The sequence below is a fragment of the Apteryx rowi genome, unplaced genomic scaffold (assembly GCF_003343035.1).
Source record: "Apteryx rowi isolate R43461 unplaced genomic scaffold, aptRow1 scaffold_692, whole genome shotgun sequence".
NCBI lineage: Eukaryota > Metazoa > Chordata > Aves > Apterygiformes > Apterygidae > Apteryx > Apteryx rowi.
This window is the reverse complement of record NW_020450974.1, coordinates 133988-158234: the sequence shown is the minus strand read 5'-3', so window position 1 is coordinate 158234 and position 24247 is coordinate 133988. Positions and strand designations below refer to the sequence as shown.

The 24247-nt window shown below is 37.3% G+C and overlaps 2 protein-coding genes across 8 annotated transcripts in view; both read left to right on the top strand.

The window, feature by feature from the left end:
• Nucleotides 1-6422, top strand: part of EXOC1L (exocyst complex component 1 like) — a 12703-nt gene extending 6281 nt beyond the window's left edge. Inside the window, exons 2-3 of the mRNA XM_026086431.1 lie at nt 4037-4167; nt 6020-6422. Coding sequence (XP_025942216.1) covers nt 4066-4167; nt 6020-6283 — 366 coding nt within the window. The 5' untranslated portion in view covers nt 4037-4065 and the 3' untranslated portion in view covers nt 6284-6422. The remainder of the gene's footprint in view (nt 1-4036; nt 4168-6019) is intronic.
• Nucleotides 6423-13472: 7050 nt separating this feature from the next.
• Nucleotides 13473-24247, top strand: part of EXOC1 (exocyst complex component 1) — a 32643-nt gene continuing 21868 nt past the window's right edge. For 5 of the 7 annotated variants that reach the window (XM_026086406.1, XM_026086405.1, XM_026086404.1 and 2 more), the window contains exons 1-6: nt 13473-13508; nt 17816-17949; nt 18798-18928; nt 20946-21105; nt 22802-22989; nt 23990-24217. In XM_026086406.1, coding sequence (XP_025942191.1) covers nt 17826-17949; nt 18798-18928; nt 20946-21105; nt 22802-22989; nt 23990-24217 — 831 coding nt within the window. In that variant the 5' untranslated portion in view covers nt 13473-13508; nt 17816-17825. Of the gene's footprint in view, nt 13509-17598; nt 17614-17815; nt 17950-18797; nt 18929-20945; nt 21106-22541; nt 22647-22801; nt 22990-23989; nt 24218-24247 lie in introns of those variants that run through there. The other 2 variants (XM_026086403.1, XM_026086408.1) reach the window with 2 other exon arrangements.

The following is a 24247-nucleotide window of genomic DNA, read 5'->3' as shown; positions in this document are numbered from 1 at the left end:
AGCGCAGCGCAGCGCAGCGCCGGGGCGGGCCGCCGCCGTGGAGCGGCCCCCGCGGGCAGCTCCCGAGCTCGGTACGAGATCCACCTTGCTGCACCGGAATTGCCAGCCACCTCCTGAGGTGGTATTTTCTCCTCTTTCTGACCCACTCATAAGGACTTGAGCTTTACAATGCGCAGGGAAACGTGACGCTTTCAACGCATCTGTTGAACAGTGTTCAGGACATGGGCATACTGCAAGTGGCTAATTGGCTTTTGAAAGAGCAATACCTTACTACAGCGCTAGGTATTTTGTAGGAAAGCATAACAATACAGTAACATTGCCCTGAACATCTGTAATTTTTAGAACTTTTGCACTATCCCTGATTTTGTTCTTAAGCCCTATATATTGTCCCAATTACATAAGTAACAATAAATTACAGTCTTGTGGTTTAAAAAAATAAATATTTCAGTGAGTGACTAACAAGAAGTTTGAGTAAAATAAGATGGTTGTGAGTGACAAACTTAAACGTCTGGCTGTTTACTAAATTTGATTTCAGGTATATCTCTGTTTAATAACTGCATTAGAACACAGTTTGAGAAAAGCGTGTAATTTTTTTATTTTTGCAACACTGAAAGATATTCAAAAAGAGAAATACCATCATCCAGAGGTAGCTAGGTTGAGGTGAACACCTTCTGCAGTTTGTTTCCTCTTGAGGTTCAAAATATACATATACAACAAATTATGTACTTGAGATTTTTTTTTGCCACTAGAGAATGATTTCGGCCATATCCTTTAATCATTATTTTTGTAAACACTGAAAGTCTTTAGAACATTTACACTGTTTTACCTATTATGGCAGTTACTGAGCAAGCTATGTACACTGCCCCCAAATATTTTTAGTAGAACGGACTTTGTATATTAGAACTGTAAAAGTAGTTTTCTTTCAAGAAATGGATTCTTGAGCTTTTAGTTCTTCTAAATGCACAACCAACCAACTTGATCTTATAGTTTATAGAACTATGTGGTAGAAGTGTGTTTAGTTATGTGTGATWGAACTAAACAGTTCACTATTATGAAACATCCAAAGAGGAAAAATAACAAAATTCTGTACCTTTAAAATCTTTACTGAAAATTTCTTTTCAAGGCAGAGAAGATCAAGCCATTAAAGAAAGCTTCTAATCAAATTAATTTAATAGAACTCTCTGAAGACATAAAGGAAAATTTATGTTGAGTATTAAGAGTGGGATCTCTCCAGTATCCAATATTATGCTTTTTTAATATGCTTAGGCATAGTCAAGTCAGTGGTGAGTAGAGTGGAAATTTGATTCTGAAAGATGGGTTGCATCCAGCATCTACGGTAATCAGTAGGAGTTTTTCAGTTTGAGTAACACTTCTATGAATTTCTATAGTAGACTGGTATTTGGGGGTATTAGAAATTCAACAAATACTGGGAATGAAGCTTCTTAAAATTATTTTTATTATTTAATGATTTTTAAAGAGCATTTGGCAATGTTTAACAGTTGCAAGTATCAGTGCTATCAGTACAATTAGCTAAGAGCAAACCATACTATCTAAAATCTTATCTCTGCAATGCAGCCTCAGAAAATTCCTATTAATTTCAAGTTAACCATAACAAAGGCAAATCAGTCAAATTATGTATAGGGAGGAAACTGTAGAAGTCTATACCCTTTTAAATATATGTTACAACAAAATCTCAGTGTGGAAGTCTTATTTTCATGGCATATGCTCAACATTATTGCCCCTCATTTTCATGATAGTTAGTCCCAATTCTTGAGTGAAGACAATAGTATCCTTTCACTAAATTGCTTTATCAAACCTGGGAGAAGGTAAAGCTGAAATGCAACCACATTCAGGAATTTTCAGCAACTCTATATTGATATGGCTGAGAAGAATGGTAGGGTTAACATCATATTATTCATTGGAAAAAAGAGGCTCTCAAAAAGGTGTTTGTTCCATAAAAGACCTTAAGAAACAGTTCAGGCTCTTTCAAGGCACTGTCATATCCATATACTCCACAAGAAAAGCTTTTAAAGTTTAACAGAATGAGAAAAGGTAGATCTGAGAAATGCTAATGTTACAAGAAAAAATATTTTTTATTTATGTCTGTCAAATGAGTTTGTAAACAAGCAATATCTAAACTGCAGGAAATGTAAAGAAAGGTTTTATTTGAAAGTGGTCCACCCCAGCTTCACCATGGGGCAGAACATGCTCTTAGCTTCATTCTTTCTGTTACAGCAGTTTCTTAACATATCTGTGTTCTGTCCTTATTTTCATATGGTTTCTATTCCTACACAAGGAGTAGAGAAGTGGCAGTCCCTGGGTTCTGCAGGCCCCTAAGACATCCAGTTGTGTTTCTGAAAGGACTGTGGGTCTTGGGGGGGGGGGRGGGGGCTGGGGTTGTTTTCAAGTCTGAGGAAGACTTACATGTTCACACACAGGAAAGCAAACAAACAAAATGGAAGAAGTTGAAAGTAAGAAGCGAACATTCTAAGATTAACTTAATGGATTTGCTTGTAAGTGAAAACCATTGTAATTCGTTGTAGAAGATAGTTTACTGGTGGTCCTTTGATAAAAATCATTGAGAAGCCGTCATTGGTCTTGAGTATAGGATCAGAAAGAAAACAACAGTGATTTGGATTTCCCAGGAAGCTATAGGCTGAGAGAGATTATAACCAATGTATATATTGTTCATTATTTTGCTTGGAAGGTGGAAAGAGGGGATATCAATACATATCCTTATCAATACATATCCTTAGTTTGTCTTTATTTTACAACCAGTTTCTTATGAACAGGTGAGAAGTAAAAGACATTTTGACAGGAATAAGCTAAGGAGCTTATCTGGGAAGATAGTTAGGCTAGTTTCAAAATGGGTTTTCAAAAATCCAGGCAGCATTTAGAATTAAAAGAAAAACTATTGCCAGATGATCTACAGAAATGTCAAAGAAAAAACGGACTGCAGTGACTTTGTGCTCTGTCCATAGCAACTGTCTTTGGTCCTGCATCCGTAGCCTTGTGCTATGAAGGCAAAATACTCCTGTTATAAGTAGGTGACTTCTAGCACTTACCTTAGGCTGCAAGATGGCTGGAGAAGTGGTTGGCCCTCCAGTTGTTATGCTGGATGTGCAGGAGATTGTCTTGAAGACACATTACAGCCCAGGGAGGCACAGGTAATGTCTGTAACACTATGAGGCAATTAAAAGAAATATATATTAATTTGAAACAGATCTCTGTTGACCATCCATAAAAAGCAACCAAATCTAACAAGAAAAAACAACTTAGAAATTGATCTGAAATCAGTGTTCAGACTACAGTGCTTTTCACACTAATTATTGTGTTTTACAGGTGTCTGATCTCCAACACAGCACTTAATGTAATCAATTAATAATGGTAGTGATTACAAAGAGTGTCTTTGTACTCTTTTTACTCTCATTTCCTGCCTAATAGGAGGAAAATGGTAATTTCTATAAAGATAGTACCAGGCAACTTGAAGCTTTAAGAAATATTTTCAGTGTTATTTTTGTTAAGTGGCATTCGTATGTATTTTGTAGGGAAATACTATTTTAAAAAGTAATGGCCACATAAGAGAACTTCCATTCACAGAATAGAAAGTATAGCACAAGTCATGTAAATACAGAGCCTTGATAGTGGTTTCAGTTTTATAACTCCTGCACCCCAAAAAGAATCCCCCTTGCAGTAAATAGGATAAGTGGATTATCCACAGAGATCCAGTGCCAGAATTGGACTTTCACTGTATTACTTGTGAATTCAAATGCAAGGCTTTCCCACAAATACGATTCTCTTTTCACAGGATGGGTAAGGTAAATCCTAAATCTACTAAAAGCTGATGGGCTTTGTAGGCTGAGAACGTTGGTCTATCTCTAATCACTGTGCAAAACAAAACCAGTAAGTCCAGTATAGTCCTATACAGTCCTATCTGCCATCAGTTAAGTTATTTAAAATGTAGTTTAAGTCCTTTATTATCAGAACTCTTGGGAAGTATTTGCTTCCATGTGTAAACTTTTTTTTTTTTTTGCAGTGACTAAAGGTGAAGAAGTAGAAATATGTATGGTTAAACACTTTAGAGAGAATCGAGAGGAGAAATATGAAATAGTTGAAAAGTGGTTTTTGAAAGATCTGGAAATGATTGATGGAAAAGAAGCAGATACTGTAAGTGTTATGTATTATTAAATACGTATGTCAACTTTTCTTGTGTTGCAATTTGTGATAGCATTTTGTGTGTCAAAAGAAAAGGAATTTTTTTGTTTATTGCATGTCAGAGGCTCCAGATTGCATTTGTACTGCTTGTAAGAAAAATTGATTTTGTTTATCTGTTGTCATTTTCTTCATTAGTCTTCTGAACTCCTCTTGAGATCTGAGGGACAAGCTAGGTGATTTCTAATTTGTTCATCATAACTGGGAATAAAACTCTCCAACTGCAGCACCCAGTGTAAATCTGGGTTAATTCTATAGATTTAAATATATGTATTTGAAAACAAAATTTAGCTACGTATTTTTATGGAGACTATGGCTCTGTCATTTGAATTCATGAACCTGTTCTCTATGTGACAAAGAGGATTTGTGTCAATGTATAAAACATCATGTAAGTACATGGTTTGGTGTACCAGCTTAACAAATAGGGCCAAATTTTGCCTCTTTCACATAACTTAATCTTGCTCACATTACTTGCGGCAGTTACATATTTGTGTGAATAAAATATCTTTGGCTAGATTTGGCTCATGGTCTTAACTGTTAAAAGATTCATAATCTCTCAGATACAGCTTCAGAAGGGTAAAATTAGGCTACAATAATACAATACAAAACATACCAAAAGTAGAATTACATCCTATTTTGCAGAAACTGGAAGTATATGCTAAGGAGAATATCTTACTAAGAAAACATTTTAACAACCATCCACCCATAGAAAATATAGTTCAGGAAAAAAATACAGTGCTTTCAAATGAACATAAAATTGAGTTCAGATTACATTATACTAGGGAAATGGAAATCAAGAGCTGACAAAAACGTTTCAGAGTCTTGCTCCAAGGAAAATGACAACTCATTCTGTCACATCAACAGTTCCCCTTTGAAACAAGTCCCACACAACTCCTGCACAGGGAACGAGTCAGACGTGCTCTGTGCAGCAGTCTGCAGGCCCTCTAAACATTACCCTCAAGTCTAAAATCAGGAACTTGGAAACGGAGCTGAGCTCAGGTTCATTGTATACGTGTACCCTGAGGGCTCCTTGCAGCTTAGGCCAGAGGGGGAAAAAGCCACAAGTAATACTCCTTTACATCCTTTGTCTGAGTTATCTTGCTGCTGAAAATGTCCCTGTCCCTTTCCCAGCCAAGGCAGCTAGAGAATTTCCTGATCACCTGCCTAAATTAACTCCATCCTTTTTCTGAAGCATTATACTAAAAAACCCTTCTGAGATGATTCAGCCTTCCACAACTGGGATGATCTAAATCTGTCCTATTTTTTGTTAGAAAAAGCCTAAATGAACCTCAAACTCATAATTATAGGATGATTAACATTGCTATAAATATTCAGAATGTTGTTAATCATATTCACAGAATTTAACAGAACTTAGCTGCTGCTAGTATTGTGCCAAGGAGTCAGAAAGCATGGAGAATTGCAATTTAGGCAGGAAGAGCAATCAATATTCTTCCTCTGACAGGCAAATGTATTTATAACACAAGGCAAGTGCTTTTCATACCATGTGTTTTAGACAACAGGACAAATCACTACATTTCAAAACAACATTGTATAATCCTAATAAAGTACAGTGTATCACTTGGCAAAATTTTTCCTCAGGGCAAAACCCCTAATGGCAAAGAATAACACCTAGTTAAAAACTACTACTTCGTAAAGTTTTGAAAGATTCTTTAGTATGAATAGCAGAAATATGCAAAGTCCGTCAAACTGAGAAAAATACCCGAAGGTATCTGAGCAGGGAACAATAGAGTTGCTGTTCTAATGTCTGTAACGCATGTAATAATTTCCTTCTCTCTCCATTTTTTAGGATAATCCATATTTTGATATGCACTTCCACAAAGTCTACAGTATGGAAGCATATAGTTGTGCATCTAAATATACCTTTGCTCGAACATTAAACAAACTGAATGAAATGTATCTTAAAAAGGACTTGAAGATTGTGAACTTTGATAACACCTACCTAAATGATGATTCAATCTGGTCATCGAACAATAGAGATTGCTTAGTACTTATGAGGATATGCTTTTATGCTTCCAACCTTTTATGTCTCTCCCTATGTCCTCTCTCCTAAAGATGGATTTTATAACGTTAAGGTGAATGGTTGACTTTCGCTGACTAAACTTTCATAAATCATATGATAAGAGAGATAATAAGCGATATGCAGTACCTGCTTTTTAATTTTACATATTAGTCCAAAATGGAATATACTTTTTATATAAGCAATTGATCATTCATTTATATATATTAGAAGGGCCTCACTGACAAATACCTACAAATGTAGAAGACTTTCAACATAGGACCAATAATTCACATGTTCAATGGTGATTGCTCATATAAGTAGAGTTCAGCACTTGCTCTTATGTTTGTAGAGGCATAAATTATTCTTCATTAATAGCCAGAAATATTTTAAAGTATTTTAAGAACATTAGCAGTTAATTTATGTCTTGGAAATAGAAAAAATAAAGCAAACAAATGAGATCTGTACAAGAATGATGCACATTTCCATTTTCAAACTCATTGAAATATAGAACTCCCTTAAAGAGATCATACCTACATGAATACAAGGACCAAATCTTGGTCCTGTTGAATGAGAGTTTTGCCTTCAGGTTCCATGGGACCAACTTTTCACTTATGCATCTGTAATTATTTTTCCCCACAATGTCCAGTAGTCCCTTTGGCCTATCCATTATTTGTGATGCCATCTTAGAAACATAAAATGAATGTTTTTAAGTAAATTGCTTTCTTTATTTGTCAGACCTCTTAGTACTTTTTTTCTTTCATATCATTAGTGTCTTTGTTGCAATTTATTGTTCATGTATATGAACTGGCCCAGTTAGGGAACAGATATTGTTTATGCCTCTTCTCTGCCTCTGAACCAAGAACTAACAAAATACTTCTGGAGATCCTATATAAGCTGTAGTTGGTGGCTATTAGTTACAATTACTTTGTAAGCAAGCGATAGACTTTTCAAAGTTCGTAGAACTAGAATTCTGAGGGTAATTTCCGCCTGATGCTAGCTATGTATTGGCATATTTAGTGCACTACTTAAATGCATATCAGTACTTACAGTTGCATTTAACACGCGGTGGATTCTGCTGAGTGCTTTGGAAGATCTCACCCATAACAAAAACATAAGGACTAGACTTGTGACAGTATTATATTATGGTAGAAATAAAGGACAAATTATAGCTGCATTGACCAGAAGCAGAAGAGGAACAATGTTGACAATAAGAAGCATAGTGATATTGCATCAGTCAGCTAAGCTAGCTGGCTGGTCTTCCTGTAGGCAATAGAGAAAGAAATGGCAACCCAAAAGCTGATTCAGAGAAACCTAAGATGAGTTTCTGGCCTGACCTTCCTGCATGAGAAAACTTGCTCTCTCTTTTGGAAGCCAAGAGAGAACAGGGAGACTAGCAGTGGACCAAACCAGCCAAGTACCTCAAGTTGGTTGATAAGTAGCTCCCAGGAAACCACAAGCTGGTTAATGTCTTCTTCCAATATATGCCATCTGTAAAATGGGATAGTCATGCAAGGATACTGTGACTCTTACTTCATTGTCGCTTTTCACATGGACTCCCACCTTTAAAAACATCTATATAAAGGTACTTTGGATTCAAAATTGAAACAAAAACAAGTGAGAATATATTTGAAAGACTGTATAAAATGTACAGCTTTTTACTTTACTTTTTAACACTGTCCTATCACTAGTATATACAAAGGCCATACATTTGATTACCTAATCTTTGAAGTTGCATATTTTATTCTAGGCATATGTTGTAAGTGATGTTCCTTCTAACACAGCCTTAATAATTATGTGTCCCTTGACAGTTGTGAAAGCAGTTTATATGGGTCATACAAATCTTCTGGAATTTGTAAGGACTTCTGTTTTACATTTGCCACGTAAATATTGTGAGAGAGGAGGACTGTATTTCTAAACATTGTTTATGAAACTTGGTTGTTCTTTTCAGAATGTCTTTGGGATAATCCAATCCGAGTATGTATGTTGTAACGTGTGATCCATACCTGCAAGAACTATTTGCCCAATATCCAGCTTTCACAAAGCCATTTCTAATAGCAAGTAATTCAGACTACTGTTATACATGACACATTGTCTCATTTGGACTGTGAATTATTGCACTGTATTATATAAAAAATACGGAACATCTAATAATAAACACTCCATAGCAATCCTTTGAAAGACGTGTATGGGTAGTGAATTCCTGACCAGTAGCTGTCTGTATTATGTTAGAAACTGATTAGAGAAAACTCTAGCTAAAAATGACTATAGTGTTCAAATATATTTAATAGACTTGCATAAGTAGTTTATATCTTTCTATTCTTCTACTGTATAAACATTAAACTGATTATATTAGAAAATAAATAATTCTGTACTATATGTGGCATATATGCAGTTAAAATCTGGCATTTCTTCTTCAGACATTCTTCACTATGTGATCAGACCAACCAAGAGGAAAGGAAAAATAGGGAAATTCTCCCTTTAGATTATTTCAGTTATTATCAAAAGGAAAAATATTTAAAAGAACTCTCTGGACTTGATCTAGGGACACTTACACAGTTCTTTATATAAGATATCAAATACACTGTGTATTGCTAATCTGATATGATTGTGCTGTAGAAAGTCTGTGTCCTGAGGTGTGGAAGACTGTCAGTGTGTGGTTAGTATAGCACAGCTGCACCACATGAGATAGAGAATATACTAAATTTTAAATGGAAAAGACCTGACGGGCTAGATAGCCAATCTTTCAATTGATTTGATCTTTCAAAATTGTGTTCTACATCACATTTCCTGACATCAGTTATACAGTGTAGTTTGAAACACAGCATTTGGTGATTCATCTGCTTCTTCTGGGAGACTTCTCCAAAACTGCTTAGGGAGAAACTTACAGGAGACTTAAAGGATGATCAGAAATGCTTTTGTAGCATTCTTACAAAAGGTTTCAACTAAATGGTGGAGTGAATTAATACTCAAGACTCTGTGTAGATTATATTCAGAATACAGGAATTGCTATCAGCCATATCTGTGTTCCACAGAAAAGTAAAAATCTGGCAGCCTGAAAATGAAGAAGAGTGATAATGAACGAAAAAGACTTCATGCACTCTTGGATAAGAGGCAGAGAGAGAAGAGTCTGTCATAAAAGATGGATGATGCTTTTTGTCCTAAGAAGTATCCTGTTTTTTAACTCTTAAACCATCATCAGAAGAACACATGGAAAGAAAAAGGATTTTGGAATATTTTGTTTATAATACTCATTGATACCATGTACATTTCTTTTTTCTGTACTTAAATGATTCATAAATTTCCTGCAACTCTGTGCTACAAAAAGCACTTAATATCAATATTCAAATAAGATGGTGCCATATCAACACTGGAGTTCATGGATTTAAGATGAGTTTTCACCAGCTAAGAGCCTTGAGCTTATATTTAAAACAGAAGGATTCTCTTCCTGTGTGTTTATCTTTCATTGATAACTAATCTTTCCCTGCATTCTAAATTAAACAAATACGGAGAGTGAACAGTTATTTGTCATTAAGGCTGTGACTTACATTCCTGTTCCTTCCTGCCCCCAATCCACAGGTCTAAAACCAGGAAAGTTCAGTCTTGGATCAAGGCAAAATTTGTAAAATAATTTTTGAAGGGAAACAGAACAGGCAAGGGGCCTATTCCAGACTGTGACTTCTGTGTTACTTCAAGTTCTTGTTCTCCTTTGCATATTGGAGTCACCCATATACTGACCCATCTCATCCCAATTGTCTACTTGTACTACTTCTTTCTCTGTCATCTGCCTATTCCCCAATACCTTCAGTCACTTTCACAATATAACTCTCATAGCTTCTCCCAGAAAAAAATGGGAGTGTATTATGTAATTTGTAATATGTAATTTTGGAATATTCTGTCACGAGTTAAGGCTCATATTGGAAGATCAAAGCTCCTTTCTAAAGAGTATCTGGGGGAAGCTGAAATAGGAGGAGCTATGGCACTGTGCATACTGTAAAATGATCTCACAATGACTGTTTTAACATGTATAACCATATTTTAGCATTAACCAACTAAGTCTTGCTTTTTGCACTGAAACAGAATTAACAGCTAAAGACAGAAAATGAAGAGGGGTTTGGACTATTAACAAAAGCTTTATGCAAGCCTATCCAATCCTTCATGGCTGCTTTGTCCAGCCTTTATAGATCCAGCCAGAGACAGTTTTATTCTGTGGATTAACTGAAAAATTACCCTACTGTAGCTTCTCTTTTAACCTTGGCCCTCATGAATGATATATTACAGAAGATGTATAGAGCATGTTGTTTTGTAAGTCAGAAAATAAAACTATATTCAGTAAGACTGTATTGGTCAGTAATGTTTAATGTTTTCAGTCAAGTGGGAAGATGATACAATAATGATGAGATTGCCATTTTACATGTTAAAAGTCCACATGTATTGGCAACTTAACTATTACAATAACTTGGAAAAGATATTTACTATTGCTTTTTATCGGTAATGGCCTGGCTAATAGATTTTATCAATCATACCTTAAAGGCATAGTGATGTATTAATGTGACATAAATCATACAGTTCAAGTAATCTGTAATGATTTCAGTCTTCTCTTAACTCTGCATGTAAGCCTTGAAAAAATAGTATATTAATTTACATGAATAATGATAAAAATGAATGAAGTATATAGATCATGTGAAGAACCTCCTTCACAGCAATGTTTGAGCTGTAAGGTAGTTTCCCACTGAATGCAACAATGCCTGCAAGTAGCTAAGGCTATTTTTGGACATCAATTCGCATGGTTATATTCCAAATCCTGGATGTTGCAATTAGTCACAAAGTAACTTTTCCCTCTGAGTTATCACTGGCATCAAAGACTGTGAACTACTAATGGCACTTCTGGATTAGGGGTAGAGCCAAAATCTGAGTGCTTTTCACAGAAGAAGTGATAACAATCCTAATGCTGTGGTCAGATTCGAGTTACAACTTTTCCCTTGCAGCTGGGATCAGATATAAAATTCTTTGTCACTTGAAATTCTGAAATACTGTCACGTTACAACATTAAGAAACTTCCTGCAGTACCAGATATATCTGCATTTCTTTTATTAATACTGTAAAGGTCACACCCAGTAAAGATCTGAAATTGAAAGTGCATAGCTTCATTAATGGTTAAATTCTTAGCTATCGTGTATGAGAGGCAACAAAAAGTGCAGAGTATTAATTACGTATTAAAATGTCATGACTTTATTTTAAAAACATTAGGTTATACTATGCATTCTAAAGATTGATCTGTTTTTTTAGATCTCCACAGAGAAGCTGCAAAATATTCATTTAATGTATTATACACCTGAAAATCCATTTGTGATAAGAACAGTTTAATCAGCTTTAAAAAATGGAGAGGGGAAAGAGTACATATGGAACACAGAGTTGCACCAACTGATTACTTCCTGAAAAGCTGTGGAGAAGGATCCAGATGTGCTTAGATCCTACCATCTCAAATATCTTCTGTTGATAGATTTACATTTAAAATTGCATTTAGGATTCAGTGTTATGAAAGTTCATCCTATTTCCAAGAATTTTTCAGTAGAAATCTGCCCACAGTTTTAAGAGAAAGAGAAGCAATTCTTGTGTTCTGGCCATCCTCTAAATTCTATCTATGATAATAAATTAGTGAGCTATTTTTAGTAGATATATAATCCTCAAATATTTTAGTTCAAACCTCTTCCACTAGTTTGAGAAGTGCTATGAGAGAAGGAGAAGAGCAACTAACTCCCATCCCGTCCCTGCAAGTCAACTGCTGGAGGAGGGAGATGCTTCGTGGCATCTGTAGACAGAGATCCTTAACAAGTCTTCTCCAGCTCATTGCAAATTACTCCAGGTAATCAGCAAGAAGCACTGTTATTAAAATATCTAGATAGCAGGTCCCAAAACAATCTGTCCAGAGAGTTGCTAGACAGGGAACTGAGAAAAAAATGACCTGTAACAAAGAATGTGCTACTTGTATTTAACCTAATTCATTGATAACATAAACTAGGGTAAGGCTGTTCCAAGATGCAACAGGTAAGAGGAAATGTGAAGTGAGGGTTGATGGTCCATGCCAGATATAATAAAACTTCTAAATGGATGGAAGGAATAACATCTACGAGCCTTTCTCCTCCCCTAACAACATTTGTCCCCTAAATGACATAAAACTTCTTAATAACTCTGCCATGAGGCCAACTGATGACACAAGAGACATCAGAAACCAGTGGGCATTGTACCAGTTTTGCTTTTGGTGCCATCCATGTTATCTCTCCCAAGATATTATTTAACTATTCAGTTACAAACACTCTGGGGGCAGGAGTTCTGCCTTCATACTTGCATGTAAAACACCTGCCACAGTTAGTAATACAGAGAGATCATGTCTGTATTATTTTGTTGCTGTTTTATGACTTGTAATTACCACAGCAAGGTTTTACAAAGCAGCTGGCCTGACCTAACAGCTCATTGCTACTGGAGGGAGCTCCTTCCCCCTAGTGCTCAGCCTGGCAGGAAGCCTTTCAGGTTCTGCTCTTGCGAGCTGAACCAACTCGCCTCAGAGGCAGGCACACCTGGGAACACGGGCAGGAAGCAGGACAGCCCTTTTACAGGGCAATGAGACACCAGAGAAACTCACGGGCCTCGTGAGAAACCACCCAACCATTTCACCTGCTAGAGCACTGGTAGGAAGCTAGAGAGGCCAGTTCACCTCAGGCTTAGACACCTAGAAGCACAACCCAGGCAACTCCTAAACACCACCACACAGTCAGAGCTCCAACCCAGCAAYACCACCTTCCCTCGCCAGGCTTTTATAGCCCAGGCCAGCGGAGCACCGCCCCCGACAAGCCGCGCCGCGCTTCCGCGGGGCCACCTCAGGGAGGAGGAGACCACGCCCTAACCGCCGCCACCGCCCGCGCGCCTCTACCACCGCCCCTCCGGGAGGGGCCGGGCCGCCCCGCGCTCCTATTGGCTCGCTCCACCCCTYCTGGTCCTCAGGCCCGTAGGCGCGTTGCCCAACTCCTCCGGGAGGGGGTGCGCGCGCATTCAGCCCGGCGCTACATGGACGTTCTAGCCTGCAGTCTCGCTGCTAGGCTGGGGGGGAGGGGGCGGTGCTAGGGTCACGTGAGCGGAAGGGGCCGCGGCGGCGAAGCTCGGCGGCTGTTGAGGGGGCAGCGCGCGGCGAGAGGTCGCGGCCGGAGCCGCCGTGTCCTGAGGCGGAGGCGCCCCCCTCGCCCCCCCCCCCCCCACGGTCCGGCCCGGCCCGGGCTTTGCGGTGAGAGCGAGGCGGCACCGGCATCCTGTGTCCTTTTCCCCGCGCTGGGTGTGGGGGCCTGCTCTGGTCCCCGCTGCGCCGCTCCTTCCCGGGGCGGGTGGCCGTGTCCGGGCCGCCGGCGCGGGTGGGGCCGTACCGGGGCGGGGGGTGGGCCGGGGCCGCGCGGAGGGGCCGGGGCCGTTTCTGCAAGGCTCGCAGGTGGGAGGCGGCGAGGCTGGTGCCGGGCGGGCGCTTGGAAAGCCGCGGCTGCTGTAAGCGGCTCTCCTTGGTTTTCCTCGTAAACGAGCGATCTTTTATTTGACAGTTGGCAGTGAACGGGCTTCCCGGGAATTTTGCAGTTAGGCTGCACTTTTACATTAGGTTGTTACCTGATATGATATAGGAGTGTCAATATTTTCCTGACTACACACGTAGAGAGGCTAAGCAGTGCTCATTAATAGCCTGGCCGAGTTGCTATATTGAATCTTTCCTATGTGTTTCCTGGACAGGCTGTGTCTGTGAGATGATGTCTTTGATAGATTTCATATAGAAGAGGCTTTGTAACATTACCTTACTGAAAAGATTATTCTAGCGATCTCACAAGGGATTTATTAGAGTCGGATTGGGCTCAGCTCTCTCAAAGCATTTTTCTGAGGAAGCAGCTTTGTCTCCAGCTTCTTGTACTTGTTTCTATGCTTCTTTGGGATGGCAGGAGTTGTAAGTCATGGATGAAGACTGTAGCAATGTACTTGGTCCTGACCTACAGTAAAGGTTTGGGGTGTTGTGACTCAGTGTTGAACTAGTAACAGAAGTTGGACTATACGTCAAGTATCTGATCTTGGGATTGATGTCTTCTGTTTTATAGGAAAGGTGTATTCTGTGCAACTGGGAAAGTTTGCATTAGCTCTGAAATGCGAGGATTAGGGAGTTGCAGCAATCAGTCTGAATGTGATTTAGAGCAGTAGGTGAAGTCCTGACCAGAAAAGATAAGTGATATTTCCAAAATGCAACAGGTTGTTGGTACCTTGTATGTTCATCTTATCCACCTGTTGAAGAATAACTGAAATGACAACCTGAAGCAATTTGGGAAGGAGAAGCTGGACCAAGCATTTGAAAGGGGAGGGAAGGTGTTAGAAAGCATCTAACAGTGGAGTATTACAGTGCCGTAGGGATGTCATATAAACAGCATTTATTTGAATGTCCTGAACTCTGAACACTTAGCAGTACTGATTCCAGCTTGGGATATTGGCCCTTTTCCCCCAAAGCGCTTGGGTTACTAATCATTAAAGTTACCAAATTCCCTGAGCTGCAAAATGTGCTGGACAGTTCGGCTCAGGCATAGTGGGACATAGAAGACTAAGAAAAACGCTAGTGCCTTTCTTGTTTCAAGTGCCAGGGGTACCTTTTTGATTTTGCTATGTGTTTGTCAGAGAAAGTAACCTATGCATCTCTAAAAGAAAAATCCAACACAGTTTTGTGTATTGTTTCATCATCAGGCAGTATAGCATGTGATGTGCATTAATCATGTTTTTAATGCATTGTAGAATTCTAAGGCACGAGTTGAGAGTAATACCAGAACTTCTGCATATAAATAAAAGAACTCAAACATTTCTAAGTATTGCTATTTTTAGACTACCTAGAGCAATCTCTGTGTCGTGTGAGGACCTGTTGTGAATCAGGTGATTRTTGCTAGTGCCATAATTTTTTGGAACTTGATTTTTGCTTTTGTGATCTTTGCTAGCTTAAGTGTTTTTTTGGATTTCTACAACACTGAGGACTAGACCATGCTTTGCTAGTGAATTGGGTGATTATACAGAAGCCTTTCTCAGAAGTCCCTTTCAGAATCGTTCTTCAGGATTTTGTTCTTCATTGGTGCATAGTTAATCTAAGTTTGGTCTCATCCTTGATCATAAACTAATATACTAGAAGCTTTTCTCTCAGTGTGTTGCACTTGAAGGTACCACCAAAAAAAAGTCAGAACTCTTAGTGATTATGTCTCTTTAAAAAAAAAACAAACAAGTTATTAATGTATTACACAAGTCTAAACCGCTTTCTTTTCTTGCAGTTACTTCTTCCCACCCTCACTTTCTCCCACTGCTGGCTTGTCCTTATTGCAGAGAGAGCTGGATCACTTAAAAAAAAAAAAAAAAAAAGCTTCCAGATCCGTTTTTTTCCCCCTTCCTCTTTCCATCTCTTTCTCTTCTACCTCCTTGTCTGCCCCACTTCCCACAAGTCGCCACGAAATCCTTTTGTTATTCAGGAGAGCAAGCTTTTCAGTATTGTGAGGAAAATACTTCTGCTTTCAAAGGTGGATGCACCTCGTTTGTACAACCTAATGGTCCCACCTTGTATCTGCATTGTATGTGATTACATCATTGACATGAAACTAATTCTGCCAATTTACCAGAAGGCGTAAAAGGCAGTCCTTGATGTCCTCATACTGCCTTCTCAGTTCACTGTTACAGGCTATGAGAATGAGGAAGCAAAGTCTGTTTGCAGAACAGACAGAACTTTTAGCAGAAGTCTTTTCTTTTTAGCCACTCGGTTAGAGTACAATATTCAAGATCGGCCCTTCATCCCTAGAAGTTTGTTGCTAGGCATACGTGTTTTCTTTCTCTTTTTCTTTTTTCTTTTTCCTTTTTCCTTTTCTTTTTCTTTTTAGATACCCTTTTACTCTTTCTCTAGATGAGAAACTCCATAATTAAAAATCTGTGATTTCCGTTTCTGAGATCTAGTTTATGTACACCAGAAAAGGCAGCAAATGAGTCAAATGTAATGCCTTATCTTTGCAAAACTGTACTGTAACCCTTTTAGGTGTAGGTGGCCTTGGAGTTGATCGTTCTACCAGCTACGAAAATGCATTCTGTATTGCTGTAACATTTGCCAGATCCTCGTTGGAAGATAAAGAGGAGCAAGAACAGCCTATTAGATTCAATAGTATGTGGTAGCTGACAGGAACAGTGAAGCAGGTCTTGCAAAATGTTAAAAAAACAATCAAAAGACCTGAAGCCTTACTTCTAGAGCCTTAGCTCTGTATCTGTCCTGTTAGTGTCTTCCAGGAATTTTTCTGTTATGTAAAAGGAAGTATTTTGTGCAAGAGACCTCAATAAGCAGAAGAAAAATATAACTTTTAAGATGTAGGAAAAAAATATTAAATTCCATAATGTGGATCCTCCACAATGTTGTACGTTTAAAGAAATGTAGTGCCTGTTCACTGGGTCAAGTTATAGACCTGGGACTGCTAATACGGCAATAATTTTCCAGTAATACTCTCCAGGAATTGGCAATAATCAGTTTGAAAGTAGATAACAACCGTAAGTGTTCTATACAGAGCTATCAATGTGGGAATAGTGCAGTGTTGTTCCCCCCTGCCACCAAATAGAATATAATGTTCTTACTCTATGTTAGGAAAGGTGTTTGATCAGGATACTTGAGAACGCTTTCATAACATCGGATTAACTGCTAATTTAGAATTTATCTATCTTCATGATACCTAGGGAGAAAGGAGTGGGGAAGCATGTTGGGATGCAGAGGTACTGATCCAAAATCAGATTTTTTTTTTTCCCCCCCCTCTACCAGAAGAGAATTTAGTGATCTTTAAAATATGTATGTGGTACATTCGGTCCCTCAAGACTTAAAGTAAAAATTAAAGTTCGACTTGAAATTGCAGAATGTGGATACTGGTTTGAATGACTGCTACAATATGCTTGTATGCCCAATGTGTAAGCTTGATCTGGGGAAAGTCCTGAAAATATAATCAAAGGTTTTAGGTGTATTTGAACAATTCTGAACTCTAATTTCCATTTTAGGTCATTACTGTAGTGATTTTTAGATTCAGATTCTCCATCCTGTCTCATTCAGTGGGGCTTTTTTGGTCACTTGTCTTTATACAGATTGTTATGTTTCACAGCATTTGTTCTCACCCATTCTAAAATTCTGCTACCTAGTGAAGGAGTCTTTTTTTTTTTTTTTTTTTNTTTTTTTTTTTTTTTGGTGATTCCTATTTGAACTTTTTTCTTAATGTTCTATATTCCACTTTATTGTTAAGAAGCTTTTTGATGTTCGTTATATTAATCAGAAAGATCATCCTAGTATTGAGAAATTACTGTTGTCTAACTGAAGTAAGGTAAGGAGCTTTATCTTGGACTTATTCCCAAAGTAGTCAGATGTCTAAGTTATGCATGTCTAGATTATGATTCATTAAATTACCTGTAAAATGTAATTTTAAAAACCTGTAGTTGCTATAAGTAAAAGACTAGTTCTTTTTGTGTATTTTGCTAGTCTCTTAAGTCTGCTTGAATGTAGTATGAATTCTTGAAATCTTTTAGCTGAGAGAAAATGACTGCAATCAAGCATGCTTTACAAAGGGATATTTTCACTCCCAATGATGAACGCCTGTTGAGCATTGTGAATGTATGCAAAGCCGGCAAAAAGAAGAGGAACTGCTTTTTGTGTGCCACAGGTATGTAGTAATACCACATGGTATTTCTGTCTTCATCTTTTTGTTTTTTTATTCAGTTGATTTTTTTCTTAGCTTTATTTAAAATATTTATTCTTGCCCCTTATAAAACAGGTGCTTCCATTTTTAATGGAAAAATTAGTTTTAGGTTATACTTCTGTTACTGCTTCTATTAAAACAGACACTTTGCTTTTACTCTCAGATCTTATTGTAACTTGCAAGGAAGAAATCAAAATTATTTGTGTGAGACTAGGTGGACTTTTGAAGAAGGCTTTGTGTAGTGCTTAAAAAGAGATTTAGACCTTTAGGCTGATCAACCTAAATACGATGCAGCAGGGATGCTGGTTAGAGTCCAAGACAGAGGGCTCTGGAAAGGCACAGAAACTGAACTGAATTTTAATGCTCCTTTGAGAGTGTGTGCATTATATTACACCTCTTCCAAGAAGATGCTCTCGTCCAATTTATCAGTAAATTAGTCAACTAGTTTTTTGGGTTTTTTTTTTCCCCACTGAAGAATCTCAGAAAGCATTTTTATTCAGAGTAGAATCTCCAGTGACTTCTTTGTGTTCCTTCAATAGTGCAGCAATGCGGCCATAGTTCTGCTGTATCAAAGAAATAGCCATGAATTGGCTTCGGTACTTCAGAAGCTGTACAGAGCTGCATATCTGGATGACTGAAACTTAAACTGAGGTGTGGATACTGAGGATGAAACCTGTTTCGAGGGTTCTCTTCTTGTCAAATAAAAAAATCTGAATTGTTTGTAGGGGAGATTTAATGAGTTTAAGTATAGCAGAAACGGATGTTAAAGTAGTTTGAGTATTTCAAAACTACTCTTATACTTCATTTAACAGTGACAACGGAACGTCCAGTGCAAGTAAATGTGGTAAAGGTGAAAAAATCTGACAAGGGAGATTTCTACAAAAGACAAACTGCATGGGCACTTCGAGATCTTGCTGTTGTTGATGCCAAAGATGCTGTTAAAGTATGTGTAACTTTTTTTAGTACAAAATCTGTTCAGGACACTCTTAGTTCTGAGTCGGAGCTAACTTACTTGGCCACTCATTGTCATACAGCTTTGATTGTTAATGTGTTAATTTGGATTTAAGATGATACATGTCCATTACATTTTCTTCCAGTTTTCCCAAGAATATAACCCTAGTAAACTGAGTCTGAATAGTGCAGGTATGCTTGAATAGAAATATTCTGAATATCTGCCCAGTTTATTGTGAATGGTCTCTTAGGGACTGTACAGTACTTGTGCTAAGAACCAGTGGTTTTTGTCTGCTTCAAGTCCTATGTAAATTTTGATTCCAAAATTTAGTTTCCTTTGAAACAAATCATGGCCATCCTGTTGGGCTACATATACTTTTTTTGAGAGGACACTCAAAACATTCTTAATGAGTAATATATAAGAGTGTAGGTAAGCTCTTACATATGTCCTCTAAATCATGACAGTGGCCATATGTTGGAAAGCATGCAACCCTGAGCTGGTGTTCTTTTCCATAGAACAAGAAGCATAATCTGTTTCTGGCCCATTAAATTCATCTAAGATGAACAGGCAGAGATGAAAATTTTTCATTCTGTGATGTGCAAAAAAACTACTTACGTCAAAACTGAAAACTCCTGAGCTTTTGTCAAATGTAGGGTAAATATGCTTTGTTACTTTAGATATTCATATACTTGTTAGATAGCTTTTAGATTTTCCTTGCTGTTCCATAATATCATGTTGGAGAAACACCTCCTTTAGTCAAGGTTCTGCTTAAAATTATTCTGTTCTTCAGGGTTTTCTTGCAGAACAGAATTTGGTTAAATGTGGTTTTGGAAAAATGCTCTAATGCACATGCCATTTAATGAATGATTTTTGTAAACTTTCTTTCAAAAAATCTTTGAATACCAAACTCTCAGATATTAAAAAATGTCAAAATTGAAGTTAGGTGCATCATGTCTTGGTTTATAACTGTGTGATCCTATGCAACTTTTTTGACATGGGTCCTTCCCTCACTAGTTGTCAGATGACTCAAATTTTATGTCATAATGCACTTTTTTGGGGGGAAAGAGGGGGGAGAAAGAGGTATAGTAATTACATTTCTCAATATGAGCTACATGAGGAACTTTTATTGTGCCGTACAGGAATTTTCACTTCCCATCATGTTCAGTTTCATGTGCCACCTGCTTCTCCTACAAATATTAGTAACAATACAAGTAATATGTAACAGCAATGGTAGTATTCATTTTTACAGACTATATGGAAGTAAGAAGTTAATGCACATCTGAAGCAATAACTTTTTCATCAGAAGGAGGCTGAACCTTGCAAAATGCTTGAACTATGATCTATAAAAGAGCCTGTGATCAGTTGCAGTGAATAGTGGGTGCATAAGTGGCCATAGAAAGGAAATTAAGTATTTTAATTAAGTGTTATCAAAGCAATGTTCTCTTCATGGGATGATATGCTTGTTTTAAAATATTTCTGCAGCGACTTTTTACCTAGAACCCTTAAAGAACCAAGTGGCCTTTTTTTATCTTGTCCTCTGCTTTAGATGCTATCACAGCTATAAAATATATAAACTGCTCATAATTGTTTTCTGTTGCCAATTCCCTTAAGTTTCCTTGAGCTCTGCTGTATATATTGTCAGTAATTCCAGCCACGGTTTTTGGTGACAGAAGGCTAACATACAGCATAAGTCATTCTGAGGACAAAATTCCGTGGCAGACGCATTGTAATATGTTTCTTTAAACTGTCACAGGTTTCTGTGTTATGTGTTACTGTTACCTTGTCTAGTTTGAGAAAACATTTTTCATGGTTTTTACTTATTCTTGTAATGTTGTAGCTTCTTCATTAAGGTGTATCTGGGTGCCAGTACTAGCATATCAGTTTAAGGTTGGCATCTGTGTAATTTAATTTTATCCTGTCATTTCAATAATTAAATGAGTAAACAGTCTCTGCTGGTCAGAGAATTATTTATGACTGTTAAGCCTGAAAATTTTCTCGTCTTTTGCAGGAGAATCCTGAATTTGATTTACATTTTGACAAAGTATACAAATGGGTTGCCAGCAGCACAGTGGAAAAGAACACTTTCATTTCATGTATCTGGAAACTCAATCAGAGATATCTTAGAAAGAAAATTGACTTTATTAATGTTAGTTCACAGCTTTTGGAAGGTAAATTTCTACAACTGTATGTTAAGTGTAAAGTTTAATAATTATCAAGGTAAAACAGGTATACTAAGTAAATAAATACTAATCGTGATTTTTTTATTTTTTTATTTTACTCCTCTTGTTATTTTCTTAAAAAGTTTTCATATAAACAAGATGCCTGGAAAACAGATCTTATATTGCAAGACTGGAACAAAATTATATGTTAATGAAATTCTAAATATCATTAAGTGTATTGCATTTCCAGGATATTCTGTTCCTTGAACAAAATAAAACCTACCTGAAAGGTTTAGGAGGCCTAAATGTGTAACAAGTCTTTGTTCTGGTTCTCACTTGCCCTGAGCTAGGAAAATGCTTTAAAAAGTGACATTTATATAGCATGCTAAAGTTTATATAAGGCTTATATCTGGTTTCTAGTTTATGAACTGTGAAATATCTGTTAAATTCTGCTGGAAGTGCAGCTTAAGTGACTGCTTGGATGCTAAGAGGGCTTTGTATTTTGTACACTCAAATATGATTTTTTACATTCACAGTATCTTTTAATAGTTAAACTTTTAGTGAAGACTAGTGAGTAGACATTTCATACAGTGCTTCTATAAGAAGTGGCCAAACTGTTGATTGATATTAAATAGTAGACTGGTTTGTACAGAAGAACTTGAGTAATTAGAAGCATAAAACAGGGAGGAAGGCAGCTCAGTTTTTCAGTGTTGACTGAAATTTGTTTTTCATTGACCAATAACTTTTCAAGTTCTTGCAAAATTAAAACATTCAACTTACTGCTGCTTAAAAATATGCATGCTGTACATGCTTTGCCTAGCTAACATTCTCTGCTTCCTTTCTTCTGCTTTTCTGTACCTTTTAATTCTCCAGAACTGCCTAAAGTTGCAGAAGGTGCGTAACACCTTTTTTCTTTATTCTTCTTTGTGGGCAATTTTTCATAATTAACTTATTTTTTTAAATAGTGCTTTCAATAGCTTACTAAATTGCTAGAGATAAGTTAAGTTTCAGATGTCCTAAACGCTTTCCACGAGGACTACATTAACGTCCTGTAAACTTTGTTAGCCTTTAAAAGGCTTTTTGTAATTAAACACTGCAATGAGAAATCATAGTTCATTCAAAACAAAACAAAAAAAACCAACCCCCTAAATTTGGTTATATAATTTTCATTTCCTTCAGTATTGTTTTCCCTGTGATGAAACTTACCTTGAGCAGCAAGATAATTTTTACTTATTTGATGATGTGTTTCTTAACTAACCTTAGTATCTTTCCCTTTTTATGCTATGCATACCAAAAGAGACTCTAGTTTCTGTGAAATTTCTGCTAATAATTCTAGAATTGTACTGCAAAATATTCAGACGCGCATTACCAGCATGAGAGGTGAATGAACTGAGGCAGTGTGTCCCTTTATATATGCAGTACAGGAAGGTGGCTGTTTGTTTTTTGCGTATGTTACAGTTTGGAGGGCATCACTGCTGTGAACCAGTTCTGGAAATCTTATTGAAATACATGGAAGACTGAGACTTGACTTGAAAACAATGTTTGTCTAGGTAACAGGTGCTTGTTGTGAAAGTGATTTAATGGATCCATCTACTTAAAAAAGATAGTCGAACATACTTAAGTATGAACATACTGAAGTACTCTTAAAATGCTTGGGGCCTTCTGCTTTTGATAACATGTATTTTATTTCCCTTCTCTACATAAGAATCAGTTCCAAGTGGAGAGAATCAAAGTGTAGCAGGAGGTGATGAAGAGGCTGTGGATGAGTACCAGGAATTAAATGCAAGAGAGGAACAGGATATTGAAATAATGATGGAAGGGTGTGAATATGCCATATCTAATGCTGAAGCCTTTGCAGAAAAGCTGTCTAGAGAGCTACAAGTGCTAGATGGGGTAAAGATTTCTTCTAATGTACAGTGTGTTAGCGTGTAAAACTGTTTTCATTGATACCGACTATGTAGTGTCCTTTGAAAAGGTAGCTAATGTCCTGCTGCATATTTAAAAACATATGCATTTATGTTTTTATATTGTTACTCCTACGCAGAATTACACACTGCCTTGTATCAGATTTTAAAGATCTTGGAATTCAGTATTCACCTTCCAGATCTTCTGGGGTGAGCCTTAACTCTTCAAATGAAGCACAGAGAAGAAAAAAGAAAGGCAGTCTGTGCACACCTCTCTTTTTTTTTTCTTTTCTTTTTTTTTTGAAGGAGAGGGTGTGGCGAGATGTTGATGTTCATGTCCATAGATGTGAACTCCAGCTAAAACTTTACTCTGTTTAGAGGGTAATTAGGAAACTGTTTTAGTCTCATAACATTGCAGAATTCAGCCATGTTGTTTGTTGTTTTGCTCTTTAAACAACTGAACCTTCCAGTGTTTTGTTGCTTACAAAAGTAAGAAGATGCAGGGGATTTCTCACAATCTTAAGGGAACAGTCAACAGACTCCTCAAATTGCCAAGTTCTGTGTTCATCTTGTATTTTGAAAATGTTTGTTATCATAGTTACCGTAGATAGTTGGTCTTGCAATAAAAAAGACCATCTTATCACTTAAGCTGTTTTTCTGGAGCTATAAAATGTTGCAGTGTAGTAGGGATTATTGTATTCAATTTTTATTTTTGTGCAGATAAATACTTGAATCCTGAGAACTTGAGAAAAGTTTTGGTTTTATATCTTTTCTTTATGAAATAATGAAGTGTCATGGACTGAGGGACTGCTATGTTCAATAGCACTTCAGATGAGAAGAAAGTATTAAAGGTTTAAATTGTTCAGTCTCTTTCAATCAAGAGTTTGAAAAGTGTGTGTTTGATATCCCCTTCTGTCTTCATTACTGTCAGAATGCTTTTGAGATACAAAAATGCCTCTTAGAATCTTATGGCTTAATTTTCTGTGTAGGCAAATATCCAGTCAATCATGGCCTCTGAGAAACAGGTGAATATCTTGATGAAGTTGCTGGATGAAGCTCTAAAGGAAGTTGATCAGATTGAGATGAAGTTGAGCAGTTATGAAGAAATGCTTCAGAGTGTAAAAGAACAAATGGATCAGATTTCAGAAAGCAACCACCTAATCCATCTCAGCAACACAAACAATGTGAAACTACTGTCCGAGATAGAGTTCTTAGTGGTAAGCATGTTTGCTGTGCTTATCATGACT